This window comes from Zophobas morio, unplaced genomic scaffold (assembly GCF_036711695.1).
Source record: "Zophobas morio isolate AGI-343-1 ecotype UQ-CSIRO unplaced genomic scaffold, CSIRO_AGI_Zmor_V1 ptg000038l, whole genome shotgun sequence".
Taxonomy (NCBI): domain Eukaryota; kingdom Metazoa; phylum Arthropoda; class Insecta; order Coleoptera; family Tenebrionidae; genus Zophobas; species Zophobas morio.
The window spans coordinates 3,690,338-3,705,362 of NW_026972143.1; the positions used below are offsets into that span (position 1 = coordinate 3,690,338).

Here is a 15,025-nt window from a genome sequence, read left to right on the forward strand (position 1 = left end):
ACGCGGTTGGTAGCGGTAGTTGACATGGCAATCGAAACTAGCACAACACGAACGTTTCGGTTGCCCTCAGTTATGCCGCACTGTATCCCGTGCAGACTGTATGTTCTGTTCATCTATTTGTTAAAATAAAATATCTACATTGACAATGGGGCCATCTAACCTGTCAAATTTTTGACACATATGTTTTCCCCCAGAAACCCGTCAAGGTCACTTACACCAAACAAATTTTGAAAATTTACACTAGGGAGTGGTTCTATAGAAAAGAACGCGACTTTAGAAGTACATAATTTAGAGAGAGACGCGCGTTGTCAACAGACACCTGTCAACACAGTGGGAGAGTGGGACAGAGATAGGTTTCTTTTGGGTGGCAACAGGGTCACTGGGTGGCAGTGTGTTTTTGAGGTCTTTTTCGTGTTCTCGCATTGTGTTTTAAGGTGTTTTTTTTGCAAAATTACGTTTTGAGACTCAAGTTACACTTATTTAAATTAGTATTGTTTTTAGGTTATATTTTATCGGACTATGGTGAAATCGTGTTGTGCGTTTAACTGCACAGAACGTGCAAATGGAAGCAATCTTGTGTCATTTCACAGGTAGCATTGTTTAAGTAACTTATCTTATAGTTGGACAACCTAATATAAATTTTACTTCGCCTAAATAGTGAGCTTTCACTACAGTTATCAGTTACCAAACGTATTATTAGGTTTATTTTACTTAACATCAGATGGCGCTATCAAACATTAGCAAAAACAAACACCATTCACTCTGGTCTTATACGAGAGGTTATCCATAAATCCATAATTAACATTGTTCCGTTTTCAAAAAACCCGGAATATATATTTTGTTGTGCTGATCCGAAAACATGGTGTATTTATGCTCCCGGGATGATTTAAAAATATTCAATTTGAAAAAACAAATTTTTTTAAATCCAAAAAATTACAGTACTTCGATTGGCGATTCTGGAAAATGATAGAAACTATAGCAGAAATGAGGGCGGAATTAACTTCTGGTCTATGAAAATTGGGAAAATATTTTTTAGTTAATGATTGATTTATTTATTTAACGGTTAGACCAGTTACAAAAATGGAAAAACATGTAAATAAATAAAATAGACCAAACAAACAAAAAAATAAATAAAAACTAGTTGACAGTGTAGTCCGAATAGTACTATATGTTAATGATTAAGTTTCGAAAATTGTCATTTTTTTTTAATTCAAAAAATTGAAATATTTCAGTAGGCGATTCTAAAAAAATGGTAGAAACTATAAAAGAAATGAGGCCGAAATTAACTTGTGGAATTCTGGAATGTAGATTTCCTTGTGTTAATTCCAAAAAATATAGCGGGTTTAAGCACCCGGGCGAGATTTAAAAATGTTCCGTTTGAAAACGTAAAAAATTGTAATACTTCAGTGGGCGATTCTGAAAAAATTATAGAAATATAGAAGAAATGAGGCCGAAACTAACTTCTGGAGGTCGAAATTTGTGACAAAATGTCTTTGGTTAAGTTTCGAAAATTGTCAAAATTTGGCCCAAATTTTCATAATGTATTGACAAATTTTGGTTTAAAAAAAATACAGAGTATATAATTATTTTATTGTGCTGATACGAAAACATGCTGCATTTATGCTCCCAGGACGATTTAATTTGAAAACATATATTTTTTTAAATCCAAAAAATTTCAGTACTTCGATTGGTGATTCTGGATAAATGATAGAAGGTGTAGCAGAAATGAGGTCAAAATTAACTTCTGATTTATGAAAATTTGGGGAAATGTTTTTTTATTTAGTTTAATTAAGTTTCGAAAATTGACGAAAATTCGTCGAAATTTTCATAAGGATAAAGAAAATTTTATTTTGCAAAAAGTTTCCAAAAAAATGAACTTCTGGAGGTCGAAATTTACCAGAAAATTTCGGGTTAAGTTTCGGAAATTGTCAAAAATTGGTCGAAATTTTCATAAATGCACTGAAAAATTTTGGTTTTGAAAAAGTTGCTAAAAAAATCACAAAAAATTCTGGAATGTAGATTTCATTGTGCTAATTCCAAAAAAATATGGCGTGTTTATGCACCCGGGCGAGATTTAAAAATGTTCCGTTTGAAAACGTATTTTTTTTAAATCCAAAAAAATGTAATATGTACTTAATGGGCGATTCTGAAAAAATGATGGAAATATAGAAAAAATGAGGCCGAAACTAACTTCTGGAGGTCCAAATTTATGGCAAAATGTCTTTGGTTAAGTTTCGAAAATTGTCAAAATTTGGCCTAAATTTTCATATGTATTGACAAATTTTGGTTTAAAAAAAAATCAAAAAATGTAGAATATATAATTATTTTGTAGTGCTGATAAGAAAACATGGTGCATTTATGCTCCCAGGACGATTTAAAAATATTTAATTTGAAAAGATATTTTTTTTAATCCAAAAATTGCAGTACTTCGACTGGCGATTCTGGATAATAAGTTTCGAAAATTCACAAAAATTCGTTGAAATTTTCATAAGGATATTGAAAAATTTTAGTTTTGAAAAAGTTTCCAAAAAATTCTGGGATATAGATTTCGTCGTGCTAATTACGAAAACCATAGCGTGTTTAATGCATCCGGAGCGAGATTTAAAAAATTTGATTTTTTTTTAATTAAAAAAATTGCAATACTTCAGTAGCCGATTCTGGAAAAATGGTAGAAACTATAAAAGAAATGAGGCCGAAATTAACTTCCGGATGTCGAAATTTATGAGAAAATGTCAAATGGTCAAGAATTGGCTGAAATTTTCATAAATGCATTGAAAAATTTTAGTTTTGAAAAAATTGCCAAAAATTCTAAAAAATATAGCGATAAAATATTTCGATTTTTCAATTTTTCAAATTTTCACGTTTCTAAATTTTCAGTTTTCCGATTTCTGAAGTATTTTTTTTTATTTTTCCACTTCTCGATTTCCTAAAATTTCGATTTTTCACTTCTTCAATTCTTCAATTTTTCGATTTTTTTTAATTTCTCAATTTTTTGGATATTTCTTTCAGTTATGAGATTTTTCAATATTTAGATTTTTCGACTTTTCGATTGCTGGATTTTTTTTATTTGTCGATTTTTGATTTTTTTGATTTGTCGATTTTTGATTTTTTTTGATTTTCAATTTATTGTTAAACTTTAGATTTTTCAATTTTTCGACTGTTTTATACTTGGATTTCTCAATTTTTCAAATTATCGATGTTTTAATATTTCAATTTTTAAAATTCTAAATTCTGTTTCGATATCTCGAGTTTTCAGTTCTTCTATATGTATTTCAATTTTTCAATTTGTAACTTTTCTTTTTGGTTTCCGACTCCTCAATTTCTCGATCCTCTGATTTTTCGAATTCCCGATGTCTCAGTTTTTGAATTTTTCAATGTTTCGATTTTTTAGTTATCGGATTTTTCAATTTTTTAAATTCTGGAGTTTCGAATTCCCGATTTGTCGATTTTCTGATTTTAAATTTTCGAATTTTTGTTTTTTGATTTTTTGATGTTTGGATTTCTCGATCCTTCAATTTGCGGTATTTTAATTGTTCAATATTTTAAATTTTAGATTTTTAGATTTCTCGATTTTTTGATTTTTCAGTTCTTCAGTATTTCTACATATTTTTCAATTTTTCAAATTTTAATATTGCTAAATTTTCAGTTTTCCCATTTCTCAATTAATCTATTTTTGATTTTCCCACGTCTCAAAGTTTCGATTTCAGTTGTTCGAATTTTCGATTTTTCGACTTCGCTTTATTGGTTTTTCGATTTCTCAATTTTCCAATTTTTTAATTCCTCAATTTTTGGATATTTCGTTCAATTTTGAGTTTTTTTTTCAGTATTTCGATTCTTCGACTTTTCGATTTTTCGACTTCTGGATTTTTCGAGTTTTTATTTTTGGATTTTCGGTTTTTTTAAACCTTAGATTTTTCAATTTTTCGCTTGTTTTATATTTCAATTTCTTAATTTTTCAACTTTTTCATATTTTAATTTTTCAAGTTTCCGAATTTTTAAATTTTCGATTTTTCGATTTTGGCCTATTTCGGTTTCTCAATTTTTTTGATTTTCGACTTCTCGATGGCTCAGTTTTTGAATTTTACGATGTTTCGATTTTTTGATTTGTCGGTTTTTCGATTTTTTTATTTCTCGATCTTTCGGTTTTTCGGCTTCTCGATTTTAGATTGTTGGATTTTTCGATTTTTTAATTTTTCAAAACTTCTGGGTTTCTCGAGATTTCGACTTGTCGATTGTTCAATTTTCCGCTTTGATTTTTTAATTTTTCGATTGTTCGATTTATCGATTTTTTAAATTTTATTTTTTTTTTATTTTCAGATTTCTCGGTTTTTCGACTTTTCCGCCTCCCGATTTTTCGATTTTCCAATTTTAGATATTTTTCAGTTTTTCGATTCTTCAATTTTTCCCTTTTTTAAAATTTTCTAGTTCTCTTTTTTTAAATTTTTAGGTTTCTCAATTTTACTCTCTATTAATCCATGCATTAACTTTTCAATTTCTGGATTTTTTGACTTTTCGACATTTAAATTTTTCAATTTTTTGATTTTAATAGTCTTTTCGATCTTTTGATTTCTCGATTTCTCGATCTTTCGGTTTTTCGGCTTCTTAGTTTTAGATTTTTGGATTATTTGATTTTTCAATTTTTCAAAATTTTAATTTCTGGATTTATTGAGATCTCGAATTTTCGATTTGATTTTTCGATTGTTCGATTTCTAAAATTTTTCAATTTTTGATTTTTACATTTCTCGGTTTTTCGATTATCCGACGTTTCCGCTTTTCGATTTTTGGTTTTTCCGATTTTAGATATTTCGATTTTTTAATTTTTAGATTTCTCAACTTTTCGCCATTTCAGTTTTGGCATTTCTCAATTTATCGATTTTGTAGTTTTTGGATTCTTCAATTTTTCGATTTTTAAAATTGTCGATTTCTCGATTTTATTTAATTTTAGGTTACTCATTTTCCGACGTTTCGATTTTACAATTTTTGAATTTTTGGCGTTTCCAAGATTTCGACATTTAAATTTTTCGATTTTTGATTTCTTCTATCTTTTGTTTTTCTCGTTTGTTGATTTATCCACTTTTCGATCTTTCGATTTCTCGATTTTTCAATTTTTCGAGTTTTTAAGTCTTATTAAGATTTCTCAATTGTTTATTTCTCGGATATTTCGGTTTTTCGATTTCCCGGTTTTAGATTTTTTAATTTTTCGATTTTCCAATTTTTAAAAATCTCTCTATTTCTGGATTTATTGAGATTTCGAATTTTCGATTGCCCAATTTTTCGATTTGATTTTTCAATTTTTGGCGTTTCCAAAATTTCGATTTCTCAATTAATCGATGAATCAACTTTTCATTTTCTCGATATTTTGACATTTGGAAATTTAGATTTTTCGATTTTTGATTTTATTCGATCTTTTGTATTTCCCATTTGTTGATTTATCCACTTTTCGATCTTTCGCTTTCGCGATTTTTCAATTTTTCGAATTTAGGTTTTTGATTTTTAACTTTTTCGATTTTTTAAATTTTCGGTTTTTCGACTTTTCGATTTGTCGATTTTTCAGGTTTTTATTTCTTGATTTTTCGATATTTACGAGTAATATTGGGATTTTCTAATTCTTCGATTCTTCAATTTTTCGACTTTTAGATTTTTGATTTCTCAATTTTGTACTTTTTATTTTTCAATTTTTCGAGTTTTTAAGTTTTATTAAGATTTCTCATTTGTTTATTTCTCGGATCTTTCGGTTTTTCGATTTCCCGGTTTTAGATTTTTTAATTTTTCGATTTTTCAATTTTTAAAAATCTCGATTTCTGGATTTATTGAGATTTCGATTTTTCGATTTAATTTTTCAATTTTTAGTTTTAGATTTCTGGGTTTTTCGATTTTTCCAACTTTTCCGCTTTTCGATTTTTAGATTTTCCAATTTTAGAAAATTTTCAGTTTTTCGATTTCCCATCCTTTCACTATTTCAGTTTTGGGATATTTCAATTTATCGATTTTTCAGTTTTTCGATTCTTCAATTTTTTGTTTTTTAAAATTTCCTAGCTCTCGTTTTTTTTTTAATTTTTAGGTTTCTGAATTTTGCGATGTTTCAGTTTTACAATTTTTCAGTTTTTGGCATTTCCAAAATTTCGATTTCCCGAGATCCCAATCCATGAATTAACTTTTCAATTTCTCGATTTTTTGACTTTTCGACATTTATATTTTTCGATGTTTTTATTTTTCAATATTTCGATTCTTCGATTTTCCGATTTTTCGTCTTCTGGATTTTTCGAGTTTTTATTTTTGGATTTTCAGTTTTTTTTAAACTGTAGATTTTTCAATTTTTCGCTTGTTTTATATTTCAACTTCTCAATTTTTCAACTTTTCCACATTTTAATTTTTTAATTTTCCGAATTTTTAAATTTTCGATTTTTCAATTTTTTGAGATCTCGATTTATCAATTTTTCCATTTTTAGCTTTTCGATTTTTCGATTTTGGCCTATTTCGATTACTCAATTTTTCGACTTCTCAACTTTTCGACTCCTCGATTTTTCGATCTTTTGATTTTTCGACTTCTCCATGTCTCAGTTTTTGAATTTTACGTTGTTTCGATTCTTCGGCGTCGCGATTTTAGATTGTTGGATTTTTCGATTTTTTAGTTTTTCAAAACTTCTGGGTTTATCGAGATTTCGACTTTTCGATTGCTCAAGTTTCCGATTTGATTTTTCAATTTTTCGATTGTTGGATTTATCGATTTTCTAATTTAATTTTTTTATTTTCAGATTCTCGGTTTTTCGATTTTTCGACTTTTTCGCTTTCCGATTTTTCAATTTTTCAATTTTAGATATTTTTCAGTTTTTCGATTCTTCAATTTTTCGTTTTTTAAAATTTTCTAGTTCTCTTTTTTTTAATTTTTAGGCTTCCCAATTTTACTCTCAATTAATCCATGAATTAACTTTTTAATTTCTAGATTAATAGTCTTTTCGATCTTTTGATTCCTCGATTTTTCGATTTTTCACTTCTTCGATTTTTAAAATTTTTGGTTTTTCGACTTTTCGATTTGTCCATTTTTATATTTTTCAAGTTTTTATTTCTCTATTTTCCGATATTTAATTTTGGGATCTTTTAATTTTTCGATTCTTTAATTTTTATTCGAATTTTTGGCATTTCGATTTTCGATTTCTCAATTTTTGACTTTTTTATTTTTCAACTTTTCGAATTTTTAACTATCAGATTTTTCATTTATTGTTTATTTCTCGATCTTTCGGTTTTTCGGGTTCTTGGTTTTAGATTTTTTAATTACATATGTATTTGATTTTTCAATTTTTAAAAATTTTAATTTTTGGATTTGAGATCTCGAATTTTCGATTTGATTTTTCGATTGTTCGATTTTTAAAATTTTACCATTTTTAGATTTCTCGGTTTTTCAACGTTTCCACTTTTTCGATTTTTCAATTTTTCGAATTTAGGTTTTTGATTTTTAACTTTTTCGATTTTTTAAATTTTCGGTTTTTCGACTTTTCGATTTGTCGATATTTCAAGTTTTTATTTCTTGATTTTTCGATATTTACGAGTAATATTGGGATTTTTTAATTCTTCGATTCTTCAGTTTTTCGACTTTTAGATTTTCGCTTTCTCGATTTTTTACTTTTTTTATTTTTCAATTTTTCGAGTTTTTAAGTATTAAGATTTTTCAATTGTTTATTTCTCGGATCTTTCGGTTTTTCGATTTCTCGGTTTAAGATTTTTCAATTATTGTTTATTTCTCGATCTTTCGGCTTTTCGGCTTCTTGGTTTTAGATTTTTGAATTTTTCGATTTTTCAAAATTTCGATTTCTGGGTTTATTGAGATTTCCAATTTTCGATTGTTCGATTTTAAAAATTTTTCAATTTTCAATTTTTAGATTTCCCGGTTTTTCAATTTTCTGACGCTTCCGCTTTTCGATTTTTCCTTTTTTCGATTTTAGAAATTTCGATTTTTTAATTTTTAGATTTCCGAACTTTTCGCCATTTCAGTTTTGGATATTTCTTTCAATTTTGAGATTTTTCAATATTTTGACTTTTAGATTTTTCGACTTCTGGATTTTTCGAGTTTTTATTTTTGGATTTTCAGTTTTTCGTTTTTTAACCTTTAGATTTTTCAATTTTTCGATTGTTTTATATTCCAATTTCTCAAATTTTCAACTTTTCCATATTTTAATTTTTTAATTTTCCGAATTTTTTAATTTTCAATTTTTCAATTTTTTGAGATTCAATGTCTCGATTCGTTGATTTTTCAGTTTTTCAATTTTTAAATTTTAGATTTTCGAATTTTTACTTTTTTGATTTTTTGATGTTTAGATTTCTCTATTTTTCGATTTTTCAGTTCTTCAATATTTTTTAATTTATCAAATTTTGACGTTTCTGAATTTTCAGTTTTCGGATTTCTGAATTAATCTATTTTTTATTTTCTCATTTCTCTACTTCCCAAAGTTTCAATCTTCCTGTTTTTCAATGTTTGGATTTTTCAGGTTTTTGATTTTTCAATTTTTCGATTTTCTAAGTTTGCAATTTTTGGACTTTACTTTTTTGACTTTTCGGTTTCTCAATTTTTAATTTCCTAATTTTTGGATATTTCGTTCAATTTTGGGATTTTTCAGTTTTTCGATTCTTCAATTTTTCGATATTTGAGTTTTGAGAATTTTTAGTATTTCGACTTTTCGAATTCTGGATTTTTAGATTTCTCGACTTTTCGATATTCTAACTTTTCAATTTTTAAAATTGTAGGTTTTTCGATTTCTCAAGTTTTCAGTCCAATTTGGATTTTTTAGTTTTTTAAAATTTTTCAATGTGAGATGTAAAATATATGTACATTCTTTCCTACATGGGAGAGTGATTCTCCGTATAGGTTGTCCAACTACAATATACAGACAAATGATTTCGCATAATTAAAAAATTTTGTTAGATTCCCCAAACATCCCGAATTACGCCAAAAATGGATTAGTGCTATAAAAAGAGGGGATTTTACACCCAATGAAAATACCCGTATTTGTGGAAAACACTTTCGAGAATCAGATTACATAATCCAATTTGGTAAACGACAACTGAAAAAAGATGCAATTCCAAGCGTCTTTAATTTTCCCGCACATTCGTGCAAAAATGAAAAAAATAGAAGAATACTTAAGCGAAGACGTTTACTTTCAACAAGGTACTAACTTAAACACACTTGTGTGTGTTACTGTCATGAATAAAAACCTATTCGGTAATATTTTAATTTTTTAGTGTGTCTGAAGATACCAATAAACAGACTGAAGATTGTGTTTCTAGTACACAAGAAACATTAGAATTAGAAGAAAATAGAAGAATACCTAAGCGAAGACGTTTACTTTCAACAAGGTACTTATTAAACACACGTGTGTTTTACTTTCACGAATAAGAACCTATTTGGTAATATTTTTATTTTTTAGCGTGTCTGAAGATACCAATAAACAGATTGAAGATTGTGTTTCTAATACACAAGAAACAGTAGAATTATGTCCTCAGCCGATTCCCCAAACATTATTAAAAAGATCACCTTTAGAAGAAGCACAGGAGTTAAAGAAATTTAAACGGTAAAAAATGCGTATAAAAATTTTCTTAATTAATTATTTAAATTGTTGGTTATAGAAACGAACGCGAACCTGTTTACTTCGGCGACTATAAACTAGCTAATTTGAAAACTAGTGAGGCTAAGAAATTATGGCACATCGCAAGAAACCAAATTAGCAAATATCGGACCACAATTAAAACTTTGAGGGTTAAACAACATCGTTTAATTAAAAAAGTAAAATCTTTGGATGATTTGGTCGACCAATTAAAAAAATCGGTCTAAGATTAGTTAGACAGGACTTCTTTCGCCCATAAAACTTGTCAAAACCAGTTTTCATTAAAAGATGTTTGTAATTCATAAGAAAACGTATTAATTACCGTTGAAATGAAGCGTTTCTTACCACTCAGTCAGCTATCCTTTCCCCACTTACGCATAACCAGTCTAGCTATTTCTCTCTTCTGTAAGATACCAAATCAGGTTTATGCAACCAAACATACACTAGGCAGATGACGCCCTACATCAAGAGATTGAAAACAAATATACAGAGAATATTTACAACTGCAGAAAAGGAAAAAAAGACTTAAATTTAATAGTCTTTTGCTCTCATACTAATTTATACTCCACTTAAAACGATTTTTTTTTGTTTTTCCTTTGAAATGTGTTGACAATTTAAAGAATTTTCTTCTCTTACTCACGTCAACATACTTATCGGTTTGTTTTGTTTGTAATCTGTTAATTTTGGGCTTTGGACAAAATTAGAACAATACAAAATGTATATTCGGTTGCATAACTTAATAAATTACTTTCTAAATTCGGTCGTGCTGCTCCGGTAGTAGCGAAAATCTTCCAACAGGAATCTGTGCCAGAATTCCTGCTGGATTTTGGAGAAAGCTGGCTGCCAACTCGTCTTATGTTTAATTTAAAAAATCATACGGTATAATTAGTGATGTAAGTGTAAAAAAACCGTTTGTTTTATTGGTTTTAAAACATGTTTTTTTGTCTTAAAACATAGGAAGGTTTTTTTTGTTGTTTTTAAACAACTTTAAATTTTCTTTCTTTTATTCCCGTAAGTTTTTATGAATTTTTGTTTTTTTCTAATAACATACAATTAATAAATAAGTTATCGTCTATTTGTAATACGTAATATGTATGTATTGATGATATGATTTCCCTCCCATCTTAAAGTTAGGTTATGAAACATTTCACAGGTAGGTTCTATAGGCCGTTAACAAATGGTGCCATTATAAAATTGACGTATTTTTGCTTTTTCCAATTACAGTTTTAACTAAACTCAAATCCATAAGGTTGTAACCACTCCCTAGTGTAAATTTTTAAAAATTATTCAGTGTAAATCTGTCTTTTAATAACCTGGTGACATATTTGGTGACCTGTCAATATAATGTCAGTTCATTCATGTATTCGCGACACATGATTAGTTCATTCATGTATTCGCGACACATGATTACGTTCGACTTCACTGCAATTCTTGCACTCCTGCACAGGTTATTTCATAATTATCATTGTAACTTGTCGCAATATTGTAAAAACTGATAAACAATTTTCAATAAAAACAGGATAACCTGAGTCTTCATGGTAATTATAATACAAGAGCAACGATAAATAGAAACGTGTTTTATCTTTCATCTGTAGAAAGAATGCCACCTGCTGTAATTTAGACTTGCAGTCGATACGTTTACGAATTACGATAAAATGAACCCAAAAATATTGTGGTCACGAATGAAATCAAATATTGGGCTGGTAAAAAAACAAGGTGAATTGATTTATTTATTGTTGCTGCTTCATAAAAATTACTTTACAGATGGGGAATAACTGAGATATTCAGAATTTGTTTAAATTATTGTACATGAGTATACGTGATAATTATATGTGTGGCTAACTATGACTCGAAGGATCAGCTCTCTCGACTGAAATGATCAATCTCGCGAGCAACACCAAAATTGTCTATAATGGGTAGATCACCTTAATTAGTTGCAATGGATGACCAATTTTTCATCAAAAAAATGGGACACCAACAAGTCTTTAATGTTATGTTTAATAACTCTAATATTTGGTACTACTTATTATTTACAAAATGTACAAGGGATTTGGTTGAAGGCGATAGGTCTGGCTATGCTCCTCCGTCCTGACGATTTTAGTGGTAATAATGAACAAAATGTAACTTCACAAAATTCAGAGGCTAAAATAATAGGTATGTTGAAAATAATTTGACGGCTTATTTAAACTTACTGTTACAGGAGTGGTTAGAAACATTGGGAACACATAGACCAAATAACCAAAAAGCAATTATTTTTCTGTTGTTAACTTTCTTAAATCTGAATCCCATGGATTTTAATACTCAACGTAAAGTATTTAAACTTGCTGTATATTCTGGATGTTCTTTCGCAAAAATAAACAAATCCTGAAGAGTAAAAAACTCATTTTTTTTGTTTTTGTCAAATATACGGTAGGTTAGATCTTCTTTAAATTCCAAATTTGAATACCACTGCGATTTTTGTTTTGGTTTCCACTTTGCTTCTTGTAACGGTTCTCCAGATTGGTGTTGGGTTATAATTTTGTGGGCTTGACATCGAGAACACTATGGAAAGGATAGGAATTAATGATAAGTTTACAGGGAAAGTATGCAGTGCTTGAATTTAATGAGGGACATTTAGTTGTATTGTGTAGGATATAAAGAGTGGGTATAAAACTTGAAAAGACAATGTTGTACTAAAAAGCGAGATATACACTTTCAACTTGAGATAGTTAAAACTAAAAGTCCTTCGACATACCACCATGTTGTAATAACATGAAAAAAGTTCCGAATGTCGATACGTTACTCTCATAGTATAGTACTCTCTTTCCATGGTATAAGAATAACTACATACTGAAAAGATTTTTACAAGCTTGAATTCAAGTTCTCGGGAGGATGCTTGGGGATAAGCAAGTTTCAATTCATTGTGGCAGTTGGCAAGTGCCATTTTCATCTGCTTATTTACCACAATATGCCGTGTCGGTACCATTTTTCAATGGTATGGTTTAATAACAAACTGTGAGATATTTAAATAAAACTCTCTCGTGCGTAATTGTCAAATTTTGACATATGCGCCGCTACCAATCTGTTCATGTGAAAAACACCATTGGCTGTAATGCCAACCTTACAATTTATCGAGTGGTTACAACCTTATGGATTTAACTGTATTTTTGTTAAAATTGGCATAACTTTCAAAAGAAGGGTTTGTCTTTATCGATGGGTCAATTAAAACTTTGTAAACTTTACTGAACAAGAAAAAAACGTGTTTTAAAACCTACAGTTTGTGATAACCCAAACATCCCGCCTTAAATTGACATGTGGAAAAAAATTGAAAACCCGCGAAAAATTCAAAATTTAACCTTGGCTGTGATCGTTTAATAAAATGGAACCCTACGTTGTGTTTTTGAAAAATGGCGGGATGCTTTCAGATGCAAATGGTGGACCCCAAGATTGGAAAAATATCGGTAAATAAAACACCAAATATATGGAGGACACAAAATTATGTATTCCTCCACTGAAGACCTTCTTATTAAATGTCATAATCGAACATCACAAATTTAATAAAAACAAAACAAATCTGAATTAAAGTAACTGTCTGCAAATACACAAGTTATTACAGACGTGTGGCGGCACTTTTAAAATTATGGCAGTCAACAAGAGCACAAAATTTGAATAAAAAAAACTATGCAGCGGCAGCAGCACCAGAGCGCTATAAGAGTAGGGTGATCGAACTATGTCAATTTCATTCTAGAGCACAAAAAAAACATAGGGGGCGTTGTAGCGCAAGCGGAGTTTGGGGCTTCCGGTTGTGGCTGTTCTCCCCCACGATGGTGATTCGATACGAGTCCTGACTCAGTGAATTTCATGAAGCAAGTGTGTGTCTAAACAAATCTAATGTCTGTTAAATTGTGTTAGAAACCGTTAACGATTAAAATCCTAACCTGATCGGTGAATTTACAAACAATAAAACAAATTTACAGCACTTGTAGCGTCCGTCGAAAATGTGCACTTTTTTCCGATTAGAAAGCCGCAAGAATTAGCTGCGCGTGTGGGGGAAAACGGTGATGCTGTCGTCATTACGATTAATTGTCGTTAAACAAAGGTTTCGTCCCTTTCATTAGCTACCAAGCCAACTAATTTAACCTAGCTAACTTACTACTTGTCTACCAACTCTCTAACTAGAATCCCCTAGCGAGCTACCAACTACCCAACAAGCGTTAACGTGCACATGGTTGCCTATGTTCAACGATCTTTTTTGACTGAATTTTTTGTCAAATTTTGTTAATTTTTTCAGCGCGAAATTTTGATTCAAATTCGGTCACCACAAGTAAAAAAAATCGTTTTTTACATCTCTAGGTAAAATGCTTTTAAATGTTTTCAAAGTATAGTTGTTGCATATACATATTTGTATTTGAAAGTGTAATGTGACATCTTGGAAACGTCGGTATCTGTTCATTTGACAGTCAAATATGCCATCATCAAATTTAAAAAATGTTGCCAACATGACAAAACACGGCAAACATGAATAGTCCTCGGTACGTCAAATCGATTCATTTCTCAGATTAATTTCTTTAAATACTTACTGTACACTAAGTAGATTTAATGATTTTTGTTGTAGATCTGAGGTTTTGAATTTTAATTGATTTATATTTTGACATTATTGTTTATAACAAATTTATAAGTGCGGTCGAGGCCAGAAAATCTTGAACATCAATGTCATTCCACTGTCACAAAGGTAAAACACCTTTAAGTACTATAAGCCTATTTTTTAAATTTCTTATTTTTGATATTACGAGCATGTCAAAGTGACGATTATTAAAGTTCTTACTACGATCCTTACTAATATACGGACTTTGGTGGACTATTACATGAAAATTTTCAAAATGACAGAAAAATGACGTCCAAGATTTTCTAGTCGCGACTGTAGATCAAATGATTATAAAGTTGTTTTATTACAGTTTGTGACCGTGAAATGATACGGACGTCCAAGTACAATAGTGCTGAGTGCTTTGAATTTCAGGAACATTAGATAAGTCATTTTTAATTGACATCCTGTATAGGCAATTCTAAAAAAAAATACATTCACAAAACACAAGTAGAAACAAGTAGGATTTATCTTGTAAAATTTGGCGTTATCAAGTTTTTGGATATCATATAATATTGTTACGTTGATCGGTGAATAAAATCGGCGTGGCTAAAACTCAACAATTTATTCTTAGTAATTCGAATTTACATGACTAATTACACAGCGATTATGTACAAAATAATTCCGACTGGAATGGATGTGACTATTTATCTGTATTGTATCTCAAACAGAAATTTTCCAGTAGCATCGAAAAAAGGCCAGGTGTTATGAAATTTTGAAATAACACTATCGTCTGACGTCACGTACCTCCTCTCCTCCGCGCCAGTTCTTGTTCAAAATAGGCGTTATGAAGTGACCTTTGTTTATC

General features: G+C 29.5%; 1 protein-coding gene and 2 long non-coding RNA genes across 6 annotated transcripts; 2 read left to right on the forward strand and 1 right to left on the reverse strand.

Moving 5' to 3' along the window:
- Positions 1–341: 341 nt before the first annotated feature.
- LOC135140087 (THAP domain-containing protein 2-like) lies at positions 342–10,063 on the forward strand. 2 transcript variants are annotated; one of them, XM_064070496.1, is made up of 6 exons: positions 342–434; positions 490–590; positions 8,918–9,160; positions 9,235–9,348; positions 9,420–9,563; positions 9,619–10,063. In XM_064070496.1, exons 2-6 carry the CDS (start codon positions 520–522, stop codon positions 9,821–9,823), a joined length of 777 nt encoding a protein of 258 aa, XP_063926566.1. In that variant the 5' UTR covers positions 342–434; positions 490–519; the 3' UTR covers positions 9,824–10,063. The 2 variants fall into 2 exon arrangements, with proteins under 2 accessions (XP_063926566.1, XP_063926567.1); XM_064070497.1 differs by having other exon boundaries at positions 502–590.
- Positions 10,064–10,811: 748 nt separating this feature from the next.
- LOC135140146 (uncharacterized) lies at positions 10,812–11,979 on the forward strand. Of its 3 annotated transcripts, none has more exons than XR_010282231.1 (3): positions 10,845–11,134; positions 11,192–11,312; positions 11,361–11,979. It is a non-coding gene; the product is annotated as an uncharacterized LOC135140146 (long non-coding RNA). The 3 variants fall into 3 exon arrangements; XR_010282230.1 differs by having other exon boundaries at positions 10,957–11,312; positions 11,361–11,750; positions 11,797–11,979; XR_010282229.1 differs by having other exon boundaries at positions 10,812–11,312.
- Positions 11,576–12,712, reverse strand: LOC135140147 (uncharacterized). The gene is made up of 2 exons (XR_010282232.1): positions 12,331–12,712; positions 11,576–12,268 (listed from the first exon to the last, which is right to left on the reverse strand). It is a non-coding gene; the product is annotated as an uncharacterized LOC135140147 (long non-coding RNA).
- Between the last annotated feature and the right edge of the window lie 2,313 nt (positions 12,713–15,025).

Bases quoted from the DNA above. Each gene is read 5' to 3' on its own strand.
- LOC135140087 (XM_064070496.1), top strand. From the start codon at position 520: ATGGTGAAATCGTGTTGTGCGTTTAACTGCACAGAACGTGCAAATGGA. The intron at 591-8,917 runs GTAGCATTGTTT...AAATTTTGTTAG, and splicing joins AATCTTGTGTCATTTCACAG to ATTCCCCAAACATCCCGAAT. The intron at 9,161-9,234 runs GTACTAACTTAA...TTAATTTTTTAG, and splicing joins AGACGTTTACTTTCAACAAG to TGTGTCTGAAGATACCAATA.